Genomic DNA, 24,712 nt, shown 5'->3' on the forward strand with positions numbered 1-24,712 from the left:
TACACTACCGCTCCCCACACACATCCACAAGTACAGACACGCACACAATGCAATCGCGAAGAGAAGTCCATTAAGCCCTGAAGAACCCACAGAGTGAGCATCAAAGAGCGGTAATTGACGCCGTGAGAACATTGAGACCCCCGCCCGCCCCTGCCGCCCTCCCACCAACTCCAAATCCACTTCGTCGAGGAGCCTCGCAGCCACCGAGTGACCGAGCGAGCGAGCGACGAGAGTCGATCGCGAGTCGCGCCCAGGCGCGGTGCCTTCCACCCACCCACCCACGGGGACTCGACTCGAGGCGCTGCTGTTGACCACTCGGGACGCACCGCCTACGAGGAGCTCATCCGGTCCGTCTGTGCTGTTCGCGCGGTAATCAAAATCACCCTCCACCTGCACCACCACCACCACCACCACAGGCGTTGCCGATTCTGGTGGTGGAGAGAGGGAGGGAAGGGAGGGAAGACGAGAGGGTTGCATCGCCTGACCCCCCTCGCACCCACCAACCTCCAGAGCAGCTCTGTGATCTCAGAATGTCTGCCCCCCACCAAAAACAACACATTCCGAGCATGATACGAGCGTGCTACGAGCATGATACGAGCATGATGCGCAACGCAATTTTGGTGCCAGCACGGCACCACCCTCAATTGAATTGGGGCTGAATTGCGCGCAATTGCTCGTAACCCATCGCTCGCAATCAACCTCCGGCAATTGGTCGGTAAATTGGCGTGGCTTGGATATTTTGGGGGGGGGGGGGGGCTTCTCACTTCTGGTGCCGCCGGTGCAATCGGCGGTTGCACGCGGCGGAGCTGCGCGGTTTTCCCTGAGATTTGTTCAGGAGATTCGGTGCAGCGGTCCGCTGTCTGAGATGCTGAGACGTCAATTTTACAAGCGTTTTGAGAATCTCGTAGCGTGCCTGGGGATCGACGTTGCTGCAAGTGGCGAGGAAACAGGGACGGGAGGCTCGCGACTTGGGAGCGTGGTTGGACTCTCCGTTGCGAGGTGACGTGCCGCAGAGAGGGCCTTGAGATTAAAGGCGTTGGAAATTTTTTTAGCGAGGGACGTGAGTGTGGAAATGAGGAATGTTTACAAGGTGCGAGATAGACCGTGTTCGTGTGAGAGCATCGCTGCTCGATGCCGTCATTATTATAGCGCCCACCACGGCTCGGGCTCGTTCGTGGCCCTCAGCGAATCTCTGCGTGAAGGAGAAACGTGCTCGTTGACAAGTGGATGATGCCGAGGGAGCGTGTAAATGTAATATTACGATAATAGCGCTCTTTGTGCATTCATGGACCGTCACCGCGTCTCAAGGATTTTTCGTAAAGGTCCTCAATGGGGACGCTTTCACCGATTTCATCAAGGAGCGTTTACATCAAATTCAGGTTTTTATTTCTGCGACGAAATCGTAGCAATGTGATTCGGCTAAAACTGCGTCGTGATATTTAGTTGGTTAAACGTTCCCTCGAATAGGAAATACGTAAATGATCGCCGATGAACCACGAGACAACTACGTGACGACCACGTGACAACCACGTCAAAACTCGAATTCGTTTTCTGATGAAGCTCCCACCACATGGCGCGAAAGTCGGACACCGCGCCGAACAGCAGCGGCTGCACGACCGCGAGAAGCCGCGCGGCAGCGAGAGGGAGGCCTGAACCCTGGCGCTGCTGAGAATGTTCAGCCCCGCACATTCGTCAATAACACTGTGGCCTTAAAAGAGAAAACGTCCACATAATAGGTGACGTGTTGGGTAATTGGCCTTCTTCATAGCTCATACATCAATCGCGTACTCTGGTTTGCGTGCCATGAAGAAGGGCCATTGCTCGAAACGTCACCTGTTACCTATATACTTTTCTTCTTTAAGGCCACAGTGCTGTGCTTGACGAATGCATTGCGTGTGTTTGTGTTCTGCTTGTGCACCACTGCCGACACAGTAGCAGCAGCTGCGTCACCACCACCACCACCACCGAAGGTGTGAAGGGTGAGAAGGACGCGATTGGGCGGTTTCCGCGGGGAGGCTTCGGCGTCTCCCCTCGCACGCTGCGATGGGAGCGACCGGCCCCGTGGGCCTGGGCGGGGCTCACGGTGAGTGGAAGCAGCAACAGCAGGAGCAGCAGCAGGAGCAGCAGCAGGAGCACGAGGAGGAGCCGCAGGACGCGCGCGCACCCCACGACGCGTCGCGCACCCCGGCCCCGGGCGGATTGGGCAGATCGCGCGCGGCGCTGCGGAGAGCGAAGATGAGGATGGGGTTGAGGAGGAGGGGGGTGGGGGCGGTGACCGTCGCCGGAATCCGTCCAAAAAATTGGAGCGGCGAGCGTCGAACGTCTCTCCGACGCGTTAACGAGCCGCGCCGCTCGTTTGTGCGGAATGATGTCCGACGTTTCGCTCCCGATAATCGTGCCGAGTGATACGCGGCACAGCCCGAGAACGCGGCACGATTGAGCAACGCGCGTGGGGTCGCTTCGTCATCGTAAGCGGAGGATCGTGTGATGGTGGTGGTGTTGTTGTTGTGGTGGTGAGTGAGAGACGGAGACGAGGGGAGGCGGCGAGGTGCAGGCAGCGACGTTATGCGGGTGGCAGCGCGAGGCAGGATGCACGATACGCATTGGGAGGACGAGAGAGGAGGGAGAGCGCACGGAGAGACAATTAGAGAAGGGGGGAGACATTGGACGTGCGAGAGAGTGAGAGAGTGAGAGATAATGAAAGCATTTGAGTTGGTGGTGAAAGAGAGGATCGAGTGGGAGGGGAATGAAGGGGATGAGGGATGAGAGAATGAGCGACGCGATGGCTTCGATCCCCGGAGGTCCTGGGCGCGGAGGCGCTAGACCAATTCCAAATGTGAGAAGGTGGTGGGGGGGCGGGGGGTGGGGGGGGGGCAGCCGTGGCTCGTCGCTGGCAGGGGCGTCTCGCTCGGGCGACGGGGGGGGGGGGGTAGAAACGGGAGCGCCATCGCACACAAACACAGCGAGAGGAGTCGTGGCGACTGCAACACGCACGCACACACACACACGCACACACACACACGCACGCGTCTGTGTGTCTGCTGTCGCTGAGACACTGAGACTCCCTCGCCACCAACACCCAGGGACGTGTCAAGTGAAGCGTATTTTGTTCCACTGAGTGAGAACTCAAGAGACCGGGGTAGGAGTCGCATCTGCAGGAGTGACCTGGGTTGTTACCAAAATGACGACAGCAAAAACAAATAAAGTCCTGGGCGGCCAACGCGCGCCGAGAGGCAGCAGTGCGTCTGCGTGCGTGCGGGCGCGCGCCGAGAGCCACGTACGTACAGCGATCAGCACACGGAGTGTGCGATTATTCGTTGTCTTGGTTCCTCGGTGTTGTGTAATTAGCTCAGGGGAGCCCAGCAGCCACATGGTTAGGCCCTTCCCTCCCATTAACCTTAGGCCCCTCATAACCCTAATCCGTTCCCTGGGTGGGGCGGGTAACTCATAATATCCAAACAGACAGCTTCAATAACCCATTACCGCGCTGACCTTCCCTGATCATCTCGCAACTGAAGCCTACAACTCCTGCTATTCGCAGGCAGTCTGCCATGCAGGTACTAAGCAGGCTCAAGCCCGCTGCGCATCTGAGATTCGACGGGATGTTTGTGAAGGCGTTGATGAGCGCCCGCGGTTCCGGGGAGAGCAAGCGCCAGAAGCAGCAGCAGCCCCGGCAACAGAAGCAGCAGCAGCAGTGGCAGCAGTAGAACCAGAAGCCGCAGAATAGACGTGGCAGGAACAGCAGCAGCTGAAGCCGTAACGCTGCTTTGTTGCGCTGTCGAGCTCTCAGGCCAAGCCTCCGATCGCAGATAAGGGCCCTGATGGCTTTCTGTGACATTGACTGAGCCTCGCAAGGAAATCGCATTGGCATCAGAGGACCTTTTTGTCCTAGCTTCAGGGCCAAAGTCTGCTTTTGAAAACATTCGCTCTGACAAGACTGAGAAATATGAAAACCCTCGGCTTAACAAAGCGAACAGCACCTGGCCAGACGCGTGCTCTCTCACTAGCCCTGCTGAGGCCAATCCTACTTACCGTTGTTCTCCGAACCGGTGAAAATAATGGGGATACAAACGTGATGTATTTATCCCAGGAAAATGCCACCGAGACTCGAGACTCCTTTATATAACGATGAGTGGGTCGTGCATTGAGATGCTTCGGTGATTCATTAATTTTATATTTTGCTTGTGGGAAGAGACTGAAGGCGCCGGTGGAAGTCCGCCAGACGCCAACCCCGAGGTCACCACGAATGGGCTCACAGCCATCTGTGCATTGTGCAAGAAAGACAGAGTTTTCCTCCCCTAGAACAAGCGCATGGTGGTCCCCTTGCCCGAGGTGACCATCACGACTCATCATTTGTTTACATTTGTTGTCGCGGTGGCCGCAGAGGACCACAATGCACTTCGTCAGGACATGCTGATGTCTGTTCGCGTAAGGCAACATCCGGCGGCGCGCTGTCCAGGGGGGGGGGGGGGGGTTCTCATCATTTACAGATCTTACAAACGGGCCTACGAACCCACTTACCGTACTGCCAGCATTATCGTTATCTCGCACCCCTGGCGGGTTCGGGAGTTAAAAAAAATCCCCGATCCACCGATCTTCGCTTGCACAGCGCGGGATCACAGCCGTACGTGTGCACGCACGGCGGACTCTTCCCGTGTCGAAAAGAGCTTCACAGCTCATCGGATTCCTCCACCTATAAAACAAATATTCTGATGTACAAACATGGTGCGGGACTGCGGTGCGTTTCCGGATTGTGTGCCACGTGTTGTCTGGCATGATGTCCGACGTTTCGCTCCACGTGCTGGAAACATGTTCAGGAATTGAAGCACCGTTTGTTGAAGGCACTCGCAGCTTGTGGAGCAAAACGTCGGACATCGTGCCGATGGACGGGCAACTGGGACGATAACTTGGGGCGGGTACCTGCGACGTCCAGGCGAGTTGGGTAGCGAGGAAGGAGCCGGCATGGAGATTCTTGCTTTTGGGGCTTCTTGTTCCAGAAGGTTTCTGTGTTGCAAAAGTACTAGAATTGTAAACGTTGTGGGTTTACTCTCCAACACACCGCAGTGTTGAACTCGTAACTAATTAGCACGTTTTCTTTCCGTGGTAAACCTGACTAATCAGCTTTGTCGGTTGGTGGCGGGTTTAAGGACGCATTTATATTTATGCGACCTAACCCCAAAAACCTCTGTTATGAGTAAAATACGAATTTAAATTGTTTTATGAGGAGTGTTCACAATTCTATTAATCTCTTTTTCAACACGTCTTTTTTTTCGTAATCAAATTAATGTCCAGAGAACTTACTTCTGGATGTTTAATTTAACACGTGTTTTTTTAAACGTTTAAGAATTTGTTCTTGAACTATCACCGTTAATGAAAAACGTTCCCAGGTTTTCAGAGGATTGCAAAATGATTAATGTTATTTGCGATAATAGTTTTCTTTCATAAAATATTGCGCTTTTTTCCTCTCGTATCTTAAGAAGTAAACTCACTACTGTAATCATGTACAGATCGTTATGTAAATTTGCGAGATGCGATTCTCTGCTGCTCGGTGGGTATCTGCATACGTGGGTGGGCACATATATGGATTTGTAGGTAGGTGGGTAGATGGGTCTGTTAGTCGGTGCGTAAGTCGATGGGTGGCATGGTAGGTCGATGGGTGCCGTAGGTGTCTGGGTGGGCAGGTGCATCCAGCAGGTGGGTAGGTAGGCAGATGAGTGTGTGCATAGCTACTGTGTGGGTGAGTTTCTGAGTGGATCGGTAGGTGCATATGAAGGTGCTTGAGCGGGTCAGTGTAGGTATGTGTGAATCGGTACGTCGATAGTAAGTGCGTGGATACGTGGGTGCGTGGGGACGTTCATGGGTGGTGGTGAGCCGAACGGTGGCAGTGGAGAGGTAGGATGAGTAGGGGGCATTGAGGAGGGGGGGGGGGCTTGGTGGCGCGATTGGCAGAGCCCGGCTGGAGTGCTTGATTAAATGTGACTCGGCTTTCCAGAGACAAGGCGCTGCGGTGTGAAATCAATCAGACAGCCTGTCAGCGTGCGCGCGGTCACACTTAAGCACCGCGCTGAAAATGGATTTGGAGGCATAGATAAACATTGCCTCCCAACTACGGCGACTCATCCCTCCCGTGCCACCGGGCCCTCCCCCGCCTGCACCTCCCACTCAAACGCGGCACGGGGAAGAGACGGGCGGCCTCGGCGAGCCAGGCCACCGAGCGTTTGTTTAACCCCGACGGCGACGACGACGGCGGCGGCCTCCGTTTCGTTTTGCTCTTCGCCGCGGTCTGCCCGGCGCTGCCGGGTGCTGCCCGGCGCTGCCCGGTGCTGCCCGGCGCTGCCGGGTGCTGCCCGGCGCTGCCGGGTGCTGCCCGGTGCTGCCCGGCGCTGCTCGGCGCGGCCACGCCACGAGGCGGTGCGGAGTGCGGCTCGAGCAGCTCTCGCTCGCCCTGGGATCTCCTTCCTTCCCTTCCACGTCTCCCGTCGCAATGGTGCCCAGTTCGTCGGCAACACATCTCGCTAAATCCCAGCCTTTGCAGATTTCCGATGCGGCTCGCGCTGAAGAATTGGAGCGGGCAGGCTTTATTGCGGCTCGGGTAATCCCGTCTGATGTGTTGTAAATAGGTTTGTAAGCTGTTTTTGTTGCTGGCAAGCTGAGATCAGCCTCGGCTGTGGATTTGGAGAAACGCGCCGCATGCAAAGTGTCGGCGCGGTGAGTCGCCAGCAGGGAAAGTGGGCGGGGGGTGATAGAGTGGGGAGTGGAGTGTCGGGCTGGGAAGTCGTGGGGTGAGTTTGGTGGTGGGGGGGAGAGGTACAGAGGAGGGAAGCGATGAGAGGGCGATGGAGAAAATGTGTTTTGTGTAACGTCATGCAGAGGTGAAAATTTGCTAACATCTCGAAACGTTGGAACAATTTGTTCTTTGCCGTACACATTCAGGATTTGTTTTCCTTGATCACTTTTAAAAGCGTCCTGCGAGGACGAGTCGCGCGCAATCCCGCGGCAGCCGGAGGAGCTCGTGAAATGCGTTCCTTACCGCAGGTGGGGGGGGGGGGGGTCTGAACGACACCCCCTCTGCTATTTCCTCACAGCAACGATTCCACCGGTGATTGATGGCACGGCAAAATTGTCTCGGCTGCGACCACCGCGGTTCGAGCCCTGGGCGAGTCTCTCTCTGTCCCCGATCCCTCGCTCCAGCCCGCGAGACCCACGGACGGAGTTGAATTGCCAATCGCTCCACGGTGGGGTGGAGTGCGCGTGGCTTGCCGAACGCCGACAAAACGCCCGCTGTTTGCGTTGCCGCTCTGCAGGAATGCGACAATGGTTGGGCCTTGCAAGTACTCGCCCCTACCATAGGAATGTGGAATGACCGCCACCTGCCTCGGCAGGCAGCGTGTGATGACGCTGCCAGTGAGCTGAGCCACGGCGACGCGGGGTGCGGGTGGACGGCTGGGCCCGCAGGCCCTGCACGCGAAGCGCCGTGGCGGGTGATGGGAAGCCGCTTCCAGTCCTTGAAATGATTTCGCACCGTACGAAGCCGACCGCGCTGATCGGTGGTGCGGCTGGTGGGGAGGGGGGCATCGAATCGCGGGCTTCCAGGGGAGCGCGAGCGACAGTCCACGATGCGCGACCATCGGTAGAGCGGTGCCGCAGAGCTTCACGGCACTGCACAGCTACGGAGCCGGCGAGCCGAGTTCGAGTCCCGGCCACGGCTCACATCAGTGGCGAGGGATACCTGAACCGGTCTTGGTTCCTCCCCGCCCCCTTCGTCAACCCGCAGTGACCAGCGTGGCGAAATATGGTCAAACAACCCCCACGACCGGCACGGCACGGAGTGGCCTTCATCCAGCAGCGGATTGACAAAGCACCGCACGTTCGTATAGTTATTAATCTCAGATGCACGCACGGTGCTTCTGTTCAGCTGCATCTCTTGTCGTCAAAAGTGATACGAGATGTATTGATCACATCTACGGAATGCTCACAGGCCCTTCGGATTACACCCGTTGGGTTGCACTCCTTCGTCGAGGAGGCCGCTCTTCTTCGCCTTCTTTTCTACAGTTACATGCTAACCCCTCACATTAACATCATGATAATCCCTCACAATAACATCATGCTAACCCCTCACATTAACATCATGATAACCCCTCACTTTAACATAGCCACTTCCGTGCCCTTGTTTAGGAGGCCGCTCTGCTATCTTACAGTTACATGCTAATTTCTCACATTAACATCACTAGCCCTGGCCACTTCTTTATGACCCTTGGGCTACACCCATTTCAAACCTTTTTAAACATTCTGCCTCAGCAGCAGACCATGCTTTCCCACCTGATGATGGACGCTTGTGTTGCGCCCGAAACGTCGTGATTTATTTTATTTTATACCTACGTGACTTTACCGAAAGAACCAAAGAGTATGGAATCCTGCAGTCACGAAAGCTTCAAATCAAGATTGAACCGCGGTATTCGTTGAAACAAACACAAAGCTGCACTCGTCTTCACCTCCTTGTGTCTCGCCAGCAGAGTGATGCTGTTTAACAAACGCTGCTGGACTGCCAGATGTTCTTAAGAGAACTCCCTCGTCTTTAACGCGGCTCGGCCTGGCACACAAAGCCAACTCGTACAGGATCTCATTCGGCGATGCCGTGCCACGTTGTTTGTAAGAAGGGACATAATGATTAGACTTCCGTCCGTTTTTGTTTTTTCACGTAAAATATTTTCATGTTCATCAGCCGATTGTCTTTCGGACTCTTGGTGTCCCGCAGCATTTACTAAAACGCGATCATTGACATTAGTTTATTGTATGAATGTTGAACCTCTTTCGCACCGTACGTAACCAACTGTGATAATCGGAGGTGCGGGGGGAAGGACAACAAACTATACACAAAAAGGAGTTCTGAAGAATGTTTTTGTTCAATTTAGATGATGATTTAAAAGTGCATAGCTTCCAGTGGCTTCCTAACATCGGAAGGAAGAGCGTTCCAGACGGCCGCAGAAGCGCATTTGAAAGCGCGCGATGCAGTGGCCGTCTTTGTTCGATGGTTAGCCGAAAACCGCTGCGAGGATGACCGGAGTTTGCGTGATGATGGTTAATTCTACTTGACGAGATCATCAATGTATTGTGGTTTATTTTTGACGTATGAAAACAGACATAATATATGTAAATAGATTACATCCATTGCTATGAGAAGTCTTTGCGAGAGAGTCCTGCTCGTGTTTTTTAAATGTTTCCTTTCAGCAGCAGCAGCAGCAGCTATAATTGAGAGTGAAGTTGTGGTGATGATTTTTGCAGCTGTCACAAGATGGCCCAGCGTTGACGAGGGGTTTGTAGGGAAACTTGAAAAGCCGCCACGGCACCAACAGCTTAGTGTCCTTTCTGTAGTGTCACATCTTCCGTGATGTAACGGCGGGGGGTTGGAATTGCATTACGTTTCTTATTATTATTCGTCTTCTCAGACTTATTTTTTTAAACCTTCTCAAATCCATACACGGATGCCTGCACCTGCATTCTCGCAGCCATACGTAAGCTGGGTTGCGCGTTCCCCACGCGTTCCCCACGCGTTCCCCGCTCGTTCCCCGCTCGTTCCCCGCGTGTTCCCGCGTGTTCCGCGCGCGTTCGCCGCAAGGTCCCCTCTGGTTTCCCGCACATTGCCTCCCCAACGATAACCGAGTAAATGTATAAAGACACCATCATCAGCAGCATCCATGGTCTATCCACTGCTGGGTGAAGGCCCCCTAGCCCTCACCACCTCACACGTGGTTCTCCGTTGTAACAATCCACCCAGCATCTGCACACGAGCCGCTGATTCCATTGCTCCATCTCCTCGGTGGTCGTCCTCTCTCACACACGCCGGTCCATCGCTTGGCTAACAACACCCCGTCACTGCTCTCGACCTTCATCCCTTGCGGTGCCACGTGCCGTGTCCAAGCCCATCCCATTCACTTTCCTTAACAGTTTGAATGATGCCGCAATCTCCGCTAAAGCACACCATGCTGGTAGTTGTAGTGATAACAGAACAGAGTGGTGCATAAACTTTGGAAGATCCCCTCCCCGCCTCCAGAGCGAATTATGAAAATTGTCACTGTCTCAGCCTTCAAGGCACATTGAGAGCGTCATATTTGCTCAATGAGCCATTCTCCTTGGTTGGCTTGTGTGTAATGGACCTCAATGTTAATTTGTAAAAGGCACTCAGGAAATGTAACGACGGTGATGATTTTTTTTCTACCAAAGCCTGTCCGGATTTGGTAAGCGCTGTGCTACGGAATTCGGCTCGCAAGGTTGCGACTTCGAGTTCGAATCCCACACGGGAGGGGGAGGGGGATGATGGCTGGGGGTGACTCCGTTCGGCGGTCTGTCTGCAGCCTGGGGTTTGCAGGGCCCCCTAGTTCGCCACCCACCGTGACATACATAATTCATGCTTACTAATCTTACTACTAATCTTACTACTAATCTTACTACTAATCTCCTCCGGTGAAATGCAAATTGAGTCGCGACTCGCTGTGTGCCTGATGATTGCTAAACACGTCTTGAGGGACGATTCAAATTAAGATGTGAATCTTGTGTGTGTCCCCGTGTCCCCGTGTGTCTGTGTGTGTGTCCGTGTGTACGTGTGTACGTGTGTGTGTCCGTGTGTGTCCGTGTGTACGTGCGTGTGTGTCCGTGTGTGTGCCCGTGTGTGCCCGTGTACGTGTGTGTGTACGTGTGTACGTGTGTGTGTACGTGTGTGTGTGCCCGTGTGTGTGTACGTGTGTCCGTGTGCACGTGTGTGTACGTGCGTGTGTACGTGTGTGTGTCCGTGTGCACGTGTGTGTACGTGCGTGTGTCCGTGCGTGACCCATAAGGGGAGCGGCAGTGCAGCAGTTACTGCACTGCGCTTGGAACCTGGCGACCCCAGTTCGATTCCCGCTCATGGCCAACACCAGTGACCATTATCTGAACCGGTCCTGGGCCTCGGCTAGGTCGACTCAGCTTCAAATGAGTACCTGGTGCGATGTGCAAACATCGCCACTGGAGAGACAAAGACGGCCGGCTTGATGTTGGCTACACCACCCCTTGTGTCCCATGCCGGCCTTAGCAAGAGGTGCTCGCTAACAGCCTGTGCAGGCTCTATGGGGGTGTTGGACAGGTTCTAACAAGCCGAAGAGGAAAACAAAGTGGAACGTTTGTTTGTGTGTTGTATGCATGTTGTATGTTTGTTGTATGTTTGTTGTATGCAAGTATGTTGAACTTCTTTCGCATCGTACGTAGCCAACCGCGCTTATCGGGAACGGGCGGGGAACGTGTGTCCCGGCGCTGGATCCGTGTTCCCTGTCCTCCAAACTACTGCTGACTTGACCTCGCCTTGACCTCGCCTTGACCTCGCTTTGACCTCGCCTTTACCTCGCCTTGACCTCGCTTTGACCTCGCCTTGACCTCGCCTTGACCTCGCCCTGGCCTCGCCTTGACCTCGCTTTGACCTCGCCTTGACCTCGCCATCACCTCGCCCTGACCTCGCCTTGACCTCGCTTTGACCTCGCCTTGACCTCGCCTTCACCTCGCCTTGACCTTGCCTTAGCCTTGCCCTGACTTCGATTTAACCTTGATTTGACCTCGCCTTGACCTCGCCTTGACCTCATCTTGACCTCGCCTTGGCCTCGCCTTGACCTCGCCCTGGCCTCGCCTTGACCTCGCTTTGACCTCGCCTTGACCTCGCCATCACCTCTCCCTGACCTCGCCTTGACCTCGCTTTGACCTCGCCTTGACCTCGCCTTGGCCTCGCCTTGACCTCGCCCTGGCCTCGCCTTGACCTCGCTTTGACCTCGCCTTGACCTCGCCATCACCTCGCCCTGACCTCGCCTTGACCTCGCTTTGACCTCGCCTTGACCTCGCCTTCACCTCGCCTTGACCTCGCCTTGGCCTCGCCCTGACCTCGCTTTGACCTCGCTTTGACCTCGCCTTGACCCCACATAGACCTCGCCTTGATCTCGCCTTGACCTCGATCTGACCTCGCTATGACCTCGCCTTGACCTCGCCGTCCGCCCCCTTGCCCCGTGCGACGCGTGCAGTGTGGCCGGGGCGGCTGTGGCCTTCCAGCTGGGTGGCGACCTCAGCGGCGCGTCGCTCGGCGCCGTGGCCAACTCTGCAGGTGAGTGGCGCGGCGGGGGGGCCCAGGTCGCCACAGGCGGCCACAGAGTCCACGGCGTCGCGCCTTCTCCGCACCCGCCACCCGCGTGCCCCGTGAGGGCAGAGATCGTGCGAGCGTGGCGACACGCACGCGCCTCTACCGGATTACACGACGCACTCCCGCGCTCCCGTCTTTACAATGCAGGGTTAAAGTTACAGTTTTATTATCTGGAGGATTCGGTAATTATTATGATGGCCGTATCTGGAGATTTGTTTCGCGCGTGTGTGCGCGAGTCGGGCTTGTCCAACGTTCGTTTGGCGACGTGGCGGTGTTGACCTCTCGCGGGAATCCCTCCCCTGCCGTCCGTGCTGTCGGCTCCCTGTTCGAGTCGAGGCTCTCCACCTTCCTCTCTCTGCCTGTGACCAACTTCCTTCTCTCTCTGTCTAAAGCAAATATTCTGACTGTATCTGTGCACCTGCGGTCGCGTTCAGCTGCTATTTAAGTCCACATTGTATTGCACAGTCCCGTACGCAGAGCCAATACTGTGACATCGCTGGAGTGCTATGAAGGAATTCGTTGTGATTTTTTTTTATTTTGTAAGGGAGGCCGAGTGTAACAGTCCCCAAGACCTACAGTGTGGGGAGGCCGTCATCCAGCAGTGGATTAACGAAGGTGCTGCGATTGTGACGGCGTTCTTCTTATCTAAGGCACTGCATTGATAGGAAGGAGGCAGTGAATGAATCATAGGCAGAGGATAAGAGGTAGGCCTGGAGCCTGGACGAGCAGGGGCAGGGAGCCGACAGCACGGACGGTGGAGGGAGTTCCATCCGGCAGCAGCAGCAGCGTAGAGCGAGCGACCTCCCACCGAGTCAATGTGACTGCGAGGCTTTAACAGAGCGCCCCGTTTGCTGTTGAGGGCAGCGGAGTGAGCTGAGAGGTCGGCAGGGGCAGCTCTGTGGATGGAATCACGTACTCAAGGTTCGTAATCTTCGGGAAAACAAACCATTGCAATTATAATTGTTTTTATCGAAGCGAACTGTGAGTGAGAAGAGTCTTCTGGGCAGGCGGCTCGCGCGAGCCAAGGGCACAAAACACCGACGGCGCGATGCCTGGGCGTGATGGGAAGCCGACGAGGGGTCGTCAGCCTCTCAGCGCGTCGTCTGATTGGCTCACGAGAGGGGCTCGGTCAGCAATGCCCGTCGCCTGATTGGTCCGTGGAGGCACGGGGCCTCGTGGCTCACCTTGATTTCGATCTCGGTTCTGGGGGAAGTTTGGCGCAGATTCGTTCGGTTCCGTGTCGGCGGCCTCCTTGCGCCGTGCGAGTTTGTTGTGTTTTTGTGTTTAACTGTCAAGGCGACCGTTCGTTCGTCCATACTTCCAGACGCGACCGTCCAGCCAGCAAAACTTTAAACAATTTATATAGTATGCTGACATGCCTAAAACACAGTGGCCAGCAACAAGCAGCACGACTGAAGGAGGACTAAACAAGAGATGATACGTGTCGTGAATCGCGCACGGTTTTCATGAGGAGCTGGGCAAGGAGACGTTGGGAGGGAATTACAAAGTGGACTGCTCCACAAAGTGGACTGCGAGGGAAGATGCAGAAAGAGAAGTGTTGTGACCTGCAGTGTGGTGAGTGAGTGGGTGAGTGAGTTGTTGTGACCTGCAGTGTGGTGAGTGAGTAGGGTGAGTTTGTTGTTGTGACCTGCAGTGTGGTGAGTGAGTGGGTGAGTGAGTGTGTTGTTGTGACCTGCAGTGTGGTGAGTGGGTGGTTGTTGTGACCTGCAGTGTGGTGAGTGAGTGGGTGAGTGAGTTGTTGTGACCTGCAGTGTGGTGAGTGAGTGGGTGAGTGAGTTGTTGTTGTGACCTGCAGTGTGGTGAGTGAGTAGGTGGTAGGGGTATACAGACAGGGGTAGGGCCTGGTAGGGGTACACCGACAGGGGTAGGGGCTGGTATAGGGGTTCACAGACAGGGGTAGGGGCTGTAGGGGTACACAGACAGGGGTAGGGCTGGTAGGGGTTCACAGACAGGGGTAGGGGCTGGTAGGGGTACACAGACAGGGTAGGGGCTGTAGGGGTACAGAACAACCACTGAACTCGAGCACGAAGCACGTGGCATTTTGTCGTGTACACGGCACTCACGTGAGGCTTCGTAAACAACTATTGAAGACGACAGCACCACCCACCCCCACCACCCCCGCCCCCCGTGTCGCCCCCCCCCCCCGCAGTGCTCGCTGCGCCCTCCGTGCGCGCAGCCCGCTCGCCGGCATCAGCGCAGCGCCGGTAACGAGGAGGAGGAGGCTCCTCTCGCCTCCTCGCTTTGCCGAATCGGTCCGCGGCATTTCAGTTTAGACTGACGGACAAAACGCCACAGTCACGCACGAGGCTCGCCTCCAATTACCATGTAATTACCCCTCGTGGCGGGCTAGCTTGGGGGGGGGGGGGGGCTACTGAAGGGTTTGGTGCGGGTTTCTAACCGGGACCGCGACGCGGAGATCGGAGAGCCCCGAGCCTCCTGTGCCCCTTGGTCGATCGATTCCGAGTGGGAACGCAATCAGCAGCCCCCTGCCTGGGACGCCTCTGATGCGATCGTTAGTTGGTGGTGGTGGCCGTGCCGATGCCTCGTTGTCGTGCGGGTTTTTGTCTCTCTCGCGTTTGTTCGGCAATCCCATCACACGAAGTGTGACTATGGCCAGGATGGGCAATGGTGAGCCGATACGCATCGGTTCGCTGCCTTGGAATATATTCTCACGATCGTGATACACGCAGCGAATCGAGCGTGCAAAAAAACGGTTATTTATGATCTATTCAAAATATATGGAATTGATATGCTGATGTAGGCGAATGACGCAAACTAATATATGCACAAATAATACGGAACATATTAAAGCAATGCAAATGAGACGGTAAAAAACAACCCAAGACAAATAATCGATTTTTGAATAGAATCACAAACCGGAACCCTGAAATTTGTTTTTATTGAATTGTGAGTTGGGCCAGATTGCCACGCACACGCCTTTGTGTTGTCGTGATTGTCCATGTCGCATGGCTGATGCTCGCCATGTTTAAACCCATAATAATAATCATCATCATGCCCTTTATTTATCCAAGAAAACTTTACTGATTCCCAAGAATGTCTTTCCGCAGGGACAGTTTCTGACAAATTTCCAGCAGTGCTCTCGGCGATGTAAAAGGTCGCGTTCCGACAGAGTAACAGCGCCGCTCGCTCCAAGCAGCTTCGCGTGGCATTCTTCTCCATTGGTGGTGGCCTTGAGCCAACAGTGGGAATTCCACATCCATATGGATAGGAAAGGGGACAGGTCCGTCCTCACGATGGCTACAATTGCATGGTCACTCTGTGCACCCTGGCAAACGAGGGGATTTTCCAGGGGTAGTATTTAAATTAATAAAGAACATAATTTTTTATTATGATGAGCCGTCTTCTATCCACTGCTGGATTAAGGACTCACAATCTCTCCAACACATTCAATCTTGGCTTTATTGAGCTTCATACATTGTTATTTTTGGCTGTACCCTTTGTGTTTGCTTGGTTGGGCTGTTCTGCGTCTTGTATTTTAGTATCGAATATACATTTGTTGGATATGAATTAAATCTTAAAGAGAACGGTTAGGCGCACCACTGACCTTGAGATGAAATGAGGAGGGGCGGATGGCCGGGCCTGTGAGCAGAGGGAAGGAGGCCTCTGTGTACGCCCTGCTGAGAGCCATTCACACCGAGGGAGACCTGGGTAACACGAGCTCTACAGCATAGCAAAATCAAAATTAAAGTAAATAAACCATTCTAGTCACAACTCAGATATATAAATACACAAATACACAAGAAATACGTTCAACACGTAGGCTTTCAAGACCAATATCATCCATAATATAGTTTGTTTTGGGGGGGTTAGATCGCGTAAATATAAATGTGTCGTTAAACCCCCCACCACCCGACACAGCCAATTAGTAAGGGTTATTACGTAAACAGAACAATTCGTTACTAGTACAGCACACTCGTGTGTTGGAGAGCAAATCCACAACATTTACAACCTATATTATGGAAATAAAGTGAAGTCAAAACAATGGGCAACAAAAGAAAATGCGGTTTAAAATGTAGACGATGTAAGGCATTGAGGAGATTCAGACACTGTCACAGTGAGGTGAACAATTAGAGAGCGCGTGGGGTCGTCACAGGCGGCCAGGGCTTCCTCTCGGCCCTGCTGCTGCTGCTGCTGCTACTGGGTTGTCAGCGGTGCACCAGCACAGCCAACAACGCCAACTCAGCACTCACTCGTCACGAACACCGTGACCTCAACAATAAGGACAACACAAATAAGAGTTGCGGTCTCGGGCAATAGGCCTTCTAAATAGCACATGGAGAGGCCAGAGGGATGGAGTTCATCAGGATTGGAGACTGCATTTAACACCATGGGGGCTCATCGAGTTAATACATTAATTTATGTATTCTGACAACAAGTTATTAAACCGACATATGAATAGCTACCGAATAGTAGCTGTTGGGTAATGGACAAACCCGAGAAGAGCTCAGTTGGCCGGTGCGGCTGTGGGCGCACGCGTGGTTTATGACACTGGGTTGCCCCGAACGGCGCTTTCCGCTCTGCGCTTGGTTTAAATTATGTCGCGTGAGAAATGTGGATTTTGCGTTTCATCGCTTTCCCGGTGTTCCCTAACGATGCTGATTGCCCAGGCCACGTCGCTTTCACGCTCGCGCGCCCGGGATTTGGGCCGTCCGTTACGCAGCTCGGCCAAAAGCCGCGAATTGAATTCCTCTCTCTTGTTTCTCTCGACGCTACTGTCCCCCGCTCTCAAATCTATCTAGGACAAGAACTCCACGCATTCGGGCAAGGGGCCTTCTTCACAGCCAAAGAAAAAGGAGGCACCTGGCCAGTTAATTGTTGGCAATTCTTTATGGCACTATAATTTACGAATGACTCGTGGGCTTTTGTTTGTGATTTGGGCTCGTGCGCGACTGGCAACGCAGTGTCACAAAACCCCGTTCGTTTAGACCCCCCCCACCCCCAACACTCGGGCGTTGTTTAGCACTGCAGAATGAAACACAGATCCTCCGAGATCTTTGCGATGCCGTCATCCAACCCCCATCCCTGACCTGCCACATTGCGGAGACGACGCGCCGCCCGATCCCATGCCCCGCCAGCATTCATTTTGATTGCCGGCGGCGTTTTCCACTTCAGAGCTGCCCTCTCGCCCACTAAACCCGCGACCGTGGGCGTCTCGGTGACTGCTGCCGTAGCCTCGCAGATCAACCGCCCGTAGGGGAGCTTTATTTATGAAATGTTTCGGGTAATAATCATAAATAATTTACATTAGGTATTCGTGACATTCGTGTAGCACAAAGCCATTATGCAGGCACGATGGTTCAGACACACACACGCACAGTGTGCAGGAGTTACACAGCGAGGGGCGATGCTATGATGATGCTGCTGCTTTGTCAACCCCGTTTAAGGCATTCGCATAATTTTTACCAAATGGCAAATTTTGACCATTCCGCCAGCACACGATGGGTTACTCGTTTCGAATGACGTCACAGGAGGCATGCTATGTTATGGTTACTAACCAGGGCGGCCTGCCGCGGAGTTCACAGCGAACGTCTGCAACAAGCAGCTAACGCGCTACTGCTGGACCGTGTCACTGCCCCAAATAGATGCGGTATGAATCGATAATCTATGGAGCGCTGAATGCCAACAACAGCCTCAAGGGTGGCGTGGAGGCCCATCAGCGTTAACCCATTGTAGAATGTCCCAGAAGCGCTGGGAGTATTTCTGGCTCAGTGACGATTTTTAACGAACCAAGTCATTAATGCCGTGAAGCTCCTTCATGGAGAAAAGCCTCACGTAGCCTACAGAATGATTTCAGGCAGGTCCTGCATTTCGATGCTTTCCATTTCCAGCGTAAGGAGTGGTTTGCTTTTGGGAGAGAGCCGAGATAGCCCCGCGCACACAACTCGCACTCAGAGTTCAAGACGGGACGAGTACCAGAACCACTTGCTGTACTCCCATCTCCTGGCAACTCCACACCTCAGCTGATTGAGGAATTCCGCAAATCTCTTCGCGATTCACCAACCCGTGCGTTCAAAGCGTTGGCTCGCAGGAGGGCCTCAGCTCGCGCCGTGCAGTCTCCCGTCAAAGGGCCGCGGGAGATGATGGCGAACCGAACCAGCAAAACCCGGAGCTCGGCTCGTCTGCCCGCATGGAGCGGCGGTCATCGAGTTCGTGTTGAGAGCGGAAGGCTGTGTGGGCCGTGAGATGCGTCGGTACGTGGGTAGGCAGGGAAGGAGGCAGGTAGGTGTCCTGTATTCAAAGCAGGTGAGAGCCAATTGCCACGCCGCGCATCCCTTCGCGAGCGAGACGCGGGCGTCGTTCGGCGCACGATCGACAGCAGCGGCGGCGGCGTGGAGACGCTCGCGGGGCTAATGGGTCGGGCGGCAGGCGCGGGCGAGCATGGCGCATGGCACGGGGCGACTTGACGTTGCGGCTTTCAGGAGTTCAACTCGCGGCCCTGACCCCGGCGGTGTGACGGCGCGCGGCGCGACGCCGTCAGCCAGCGACGAAGCCGTCAGCCGAGAGACGCCGCAGAACAAACCGCGGGCAGTGGTGGGGAGCGCGGGGCAGCTCCGCGTGCGCAGGGCTCCCAGGATCTGTGCGTCCGTGTCGAGCCTGTGTCTCCGTCCTTTTGTGTCCCTATCTGTGTCTGTCTCCACAACTCTGTGCCTCGTCGTGTCCCTGTCAGTCTCTTTGTGTAGCAGCAGCATGTTTACGCAGACGTACCGTGCTCGTTAACGGCACTCGACCCAGCAGCCCGTTCGAGGCTATACGGGGGAGCTTTGTCTCTGCGCGCCTGTGTTTACCACGCGCAGTGGTGCTGCTGTGGGGGTGTGCGCGCACGCGATGGTGCCACACGCAGGCGACCTGAACTCAGGGGGCTCGGAGAGGCGGTGCAGCCCCCCCCACTCCTCCCTCGATCGACGTAAAAATGTCACCGACGATGATCCGCGTGCGAGGCCACGCGACGCTTCCGTCAGCACGCGCATCACACGAAGACGTCTCTCGCGATGACGCCGTGGCGAGCTGTGACGCAGCGTGGCTACGACACAAGTGGGTGGGGGCAGTCCACGAATGGACGAAGACCGCCGCGTGACATGCCAGTCCACGGGGTTTTATCGGCCAGCACCTTGGTCGTGCGCGTTGGTGGTGAGCGGCAGAGGTGGCAGAGGGGAAACCCCCGGTGTTGATATCGCCACTAATGTCATCCGTGGCCGGTATTGTTGGAAATGTTGTGGTTCACAGTGCAGCGCGCTAAGCGCTGTACCACCACTCCGAGCTCGGCAGTCCCTCTGAAGGGGTGCACGTGACCTCCCTCACGTGACCTGTCTCACGTGACCTCCCTCTCTCACGTGACCTCCCTCACGTGTTCTTCCATCACGTGTCCTCTCTCACGTGTCCTCCCTGTCTCGTTGGTGCTGTTTGTGTTATTGGCTCGTTAGTGCTGTTTGTGTTATTGGCTCGTTAGTATTGTTTGTGTTATTGGCTCGTTAGTGCTGTTTGTGTTATTGGCTCTGCCTCGTCTGCACGGCTTTGTTACACCCCCTTGGTCCACATTGAACATGAGCGCGTGTACAGCGCTTTGAATTTATTCTTGACATATCATAAATAATTGATTCTCACATGAATTATTCACCTGCAAAGAGCGAAGTAATCCATTTTAATTGATTAATTGCTGAATCTTTACAAGTTATTATTTATAATTTACGGACCTTTGTCAGTCCACTGCTGGGCGAAGGCCTCGTGGCTCGTGGGGGATGTTGGGCCTCACGTCAACATTTGGCAATCAGCGCGAGTTGGTGATGATGTGGGGGGCTGGGCTGCCTCAGATATCAGCCACCACGACAACCACAGCCCCCCCCCCCCCCGTCGAGTTGTACAAAGACGGGCACCGCGTCGCGCGCTTTGGGATGCGCTTCTGCAACCGTCTGGAATGCTCTTCCGATGTTATATGTAGCAACTGGGAGCTATGCACTTTTAAATCATCATCATCATCGACATTGACAAACTCGTTTCTTTAGAACCGCGTTTTGTGTTTAGCTTCTTGTCCTTCGCCCTCGCACCTCCTATTAGCACGGTTGGCTACGTACGGTGCAAAAGAAGTTCAACATAGGTACATACAACATACATATAACGTAGGGGTTCACGGTTCAAACCCAGCGGCCCGCCCTGGTTATTATTGCAGTGTGTCGTATATTTAACAACACTCCCCGCCTTTTGCTTCGCAGTGGACGTTAAGAGTCGGCTAAATTCTCGAATGGCATGCAGATTACTCAACTGGGTTGCACCCAGCAATCATCGCCCCCTTGTGGGCGACTGGTTTGGAGGCCAGATGTTGAGTCATCTTGTGGAGCACAAGGACCGCTGCCACCGGGGGTGCCCTTTGACGAGATGTGATGGGAGTCGCGTGAAAACATGCGGGCGGCTCTATCAAACACACATCATGATCGACGTCGTTGTGAGCAATTGTTCTATGCCAAGCGGGACTCGTCACCGCCCAGCCGGGCTTCATATTTCACTCACCGCTGCTGATATTAGCCATAGCCAGGGGTTGATCTCGGGCTACCAAGTTCGTGGGTTGCGGTGCACAAATCACTGAACCGCCATGGCACGCGGCAGCATCACCACGGCACGCGGCACCATCACCACGGCACGCGGCACCATCACCACGGCACGCGGCACCATCACCACGGCACGCGGCACCATCACCACGGCACGCGGCTCCATCACCACGGCACGCGGCACCATCACCACGAGGCGCGTCTGCGTGGGGCGCGTGGAGGCAGCGGCGGTTCCGACGGTCACGTCGCGCGCCGACGACTCCGTCGGGAGCGCGTCGCGACTTGACGTTGATTTTTTACCGCGCGCGCGCGATCCCCGCTAATTAGACCGTGCGTTTTAATTAGGCGTGCGTGCGACTTAACTCGTTTGATTAAAATCGAGAGAAATCAACGACGCACTTCAAATTACGCGAGAAGGGAGCGAGCGGGGAGTGAGGCGCGCGCGCCGCGGGGCTCGCGGCCGGCGGCGGCGCCACGGGGCGAAGGAGCCCGCGCCGTGACGAGGGGCGCAGGGCGAGGAGAGGGATGGAGGGAGGCGAGGGAGGAGAGGGAGAAGGGAGGGAGGGAGGAAGGGAGAAAGTGAGGGAGGAGAGTGAGGGAGGGAGTGAGGGAGGTAGTCAGGGGGGAGGGAGGGAGGGAGTGAGTGAGGAGAGGGAGTGAGGAGTGTGGGGAGTCAGGAGCGCGCTAAGCACGTTGAGTGGGTGGTCGCAGTGACACTCGCACCTCTGCAGAGACGTGGGGGCCACGGTGAAAGTGACGGCAAAAAACAACAACATCAACAACAACTCGGCCGATCAGCTGTGCGGCTACAACCCAGACCGAGTGCTCGAGTGGGAGCCGTGCACTACGGAGTCGATCATTACAAAGCGCGTTTCAATTAGACGGCACGAAGTTTGAAACAACCCCGGCCGGCGTATGACTGAGGCAAACTGCTTTTTATTGGTATTTACTCATCCTCGCAGCGGCTTTTGGCTGGCCATCTAACAAAGATGGCCATTGCATCGCCCGCGTTCGGATGCGCTTCTGCGGCCGTCTGGAACGCTCTTCATTTCCATGTGAGGAAGCCACTGGAGCAGCGCACTTTTACATCATCATCTAGAGTGAAACTTATTCCTCTCGTACTGCTTGTTGTGTTTAGTTGTCCTTCCCCCGCGCCTCCGATTAGCACGGTTGGTTACGTACGGCGCGAAAGAAGTTGAACAGACATGCATACACCTATTAAGGTCAGGATGACATTTTCTAGAATGATGCAGCTAGCAAAGTGCCTGGCAGCCTTTGTATCCCCACACCGGACCAGATAGATATTTACATACATACACATGTAAAAATAATAATATAAAACCGATCTATGCTTTTATATATTTTCTTGACACGCGCTCACGCGCGATGTTGCGTCAAGCGACATTTTTGAAACGGCAAGCAAAACAGAAAAGAGGACAAACACAAAACAGCAAATGCTGCGGTGAAGCGCCATTGCGGAACTCCGCGAGATGGCCTCCCAGTTGTGATCATGCAGACAGCGAACACGAGGCCGCCGCCTCTCGTCGTGCACGCGGCGCCACATCAAAGCGCCGCCGTCCGCGCGCCTCGCCTTTGTCTCGTGTCCGCGCGGTAATGGGGAGGCTGATTGCGGCGTTTCAAGGAGGCGCAGGGAGGAGACGTCGAGTTGCTTTTAATGTCGCTCGCATCGGCCGCTGCTCGCCGCCACCACCACCACCATCATCATAATCATCAACCAGACGGGAGATACATATTCAGCACAAGTGCACTCGGCACGAATCTGCATTAATTCCACGCCGCCGTTCCCCTCCTGCCCGTCCCGGTCACACCCCCCCCGCCTCCTCCTCCTCCGTGTTGTTCTCATTGCCAATGCGCACCGCACGTGCGCGCTGCACGACACAGCACGGAGCTCTCCAGCGCCCTTCATGAAGTCCCAGCTTGCACGTGACCCTTGTCTCGGGAGTGGGGGGGGTCGAGGTAGGGGTCTTAAACTGCGTTGATCTCTACGATTAGCAGGGTTGGCTACGTACGGTGCGAAAGAAGTGCAACCTACATACTGTACATCCCAGTCGCCTGGCTTTGAGTTTGAGGAGGCCAACTGTGCCACCAATTTCTTTCAACATTTCCGCGATTCAACAAGCCTATCGGCTCTTGTCTGTTACGCCTGCAGTAGTGCTGTTTGTTTCTGGCCGCTGCTTAGTGTGTTTGGCCCTTGCGGCCTGTACTCGGCAACAGCGATTTTTTAAAATAAAAAAGTATCCAGGATTCTTTCCCGTTAAGCCACTCTGGTCCTGCACCATCTCAGCTCCAATCTGATCTCAGCTCGATTGCAGTTCGCACTGAGTTGGCCCAGTCCCACAGAGTCTGGCCTGGCTGGGGCTTGTGTGGACGCGGCGTGCGGGCGACCATCAAGGCGTGAGCCATGACGCCCACTGGCAGAAAGTCGAGCGCGCTGTTCTGTGCAACTCGACATTACATTGCAAGTTGCGCCGTCTCCGTCAGGTCTCGAGATGAATAAACGTCCGTTCGGAAGTGTTCCGGTGTCCAGGGCATCGCCTGCGTGGCAAGGGATCGCCTCAGAGGGTGACGCCACGAGATGGCTTTCGAAGTCGCTTCGTTGGCTTCTCTCTCCACACTGGGAGAACTTTGTTTTAATTATCCGCCCACAGAGAAATACTGCTTTGTCGCACGCAAGTCAAAATGAAATGTCAAAAATTTGCCAAATTAAAGTGAAAAGCAAATGTAATATAAAATACTAAATAATGAGCGCTGTTGTGGAGAATATAAGCAACAGAGTGGATAGGTTGACGATTCGCCTCCTTGTCGTGTCTGTCTCGACGTCAAATTTTTATTTTTATCCACATCTCGTCGGCCACAAAGAAAGCCCACGTGGCTGATGGGATGCTTAAACACGCGTACGGGACTGTCGTGTTTGCTTTGTCGAGAGACAGAATGCGGGACGGATGCTCTTGTCTGCAAAGGTAAAACAAAAACGACGGGTTTATTGTGCATGCATTCATCGGTGACTTGGCTGACAATGTCCGTCCACCCACTCACGGCCGCGTGTCAACACGGCTCGTGTGTCAGCACGGCCCGTGTCAGCACGGCTCGTGTCAGCACGGCTCGTGTGTCAGCACGACTCGTGTGTCAGCACGGCTCGTGTCAACACGGCTCGTGTGTCAGCACGGCACGTGTCAGTACGCCTCGTGTCAGCACGGCTCGTGTGTCAACACGACTCGTGTGTCAGCACGACTCGTGTCAGCACGGCTCGTGTGTCAGCACGACTCGTGTGTCAGCACGACTCGTGTCAGCACGGCTCGTGTGTCAGCACGGCCCGTGTCAGCACGGCTCGTGTCAGCACGGCTCGTGTGTCAGCACGACTCGTGTGTCAGCACGACTCGTGTCAGCACGGCTCGTGTGTCAGCACGACTCGTGTCAGCACGGCTCGTGTGTCAGCACGGCCCGTGTCAGCACGGCTCGTGTCAGCACGGCTCGTGTGTCAGCACGACTCGTGTCAGCACGGCTCGTGTCAGCACGGCTCGTGTGTCAGCACGACTCGTGTGTCAGCACGACTCGTGTCAGCACGGCTCGTGTCAGCACGGCTCGTGTGTCAGCACGGCTCGTGTCAGCACGGCTCGTGTGTCAGCACGGCTCGTGTCAGCACGGCTCGTGTGTCAGCACGACTCGTGTCAGCACGGCTCGTGTGTCAGCACGGCCCGTGTCTCTGAGCAGAGCCGTCTCTCCACCTGAGCCCCCCCGCGAGTCGATTCAAGATGCGCTACGCCGGCCGTGTGGGTCTGGCCACCATAAATGTTTCATTATTATGTTAAACCTTCCTGCTGTTGCTGTCTGCAGAGGATTAATTATTCCGTTAAATCCTTCAGGCACTCTGCGATAAAAATCCAGAATTTTGATTTGTTTAATTATTCAAATATATATAAATGAACAGGGGAATTAGGGTTGGCTTATTAGCGCTAAT

At 54.9% G+C, this 24,712-nt stretch overlaps 1 protein-coding gene across 1 annotated transcript in view; it reads left to right on the forward strand.

The window, feature by feature from the left end:
- The window catches only part of LOC133346216 (receptor-type tyrosine-protein phosphatase N2-like), a 243,223-nt gene that overhangs the window by 73,699 nt on the left and 144,812 nt on the right, over positions 1-24,712 (forward strand). Inside the window, exon 10 of the mRNA XM_061557742.1 lies at positions 12,036-12,115. Within this exon, the coding sequence (XP_061413726.1) occupies positions 12,036-12,115 (80 nt within the window). The remainder of the gene's footprint in view (positions 1-12,035; positions 12,116-24,712) is intronic.

This window comes from Lethenteron reissneri, chromosome 23 (genome assembly GCF_015708825.2).
Source record: "Lethenteron reissneri isolate LAM-NWPU_2019-01 chromosome 23, ASM1570882v1, whole genome shotgun sequence".
Classification (NCBI taxonomy): Eukaryota; Metazoa; Chordata; class Hyperoartia; order Petromyzontiformes; family Petromyzontidae; genus Lethenteron; species Lethenteron reissneri.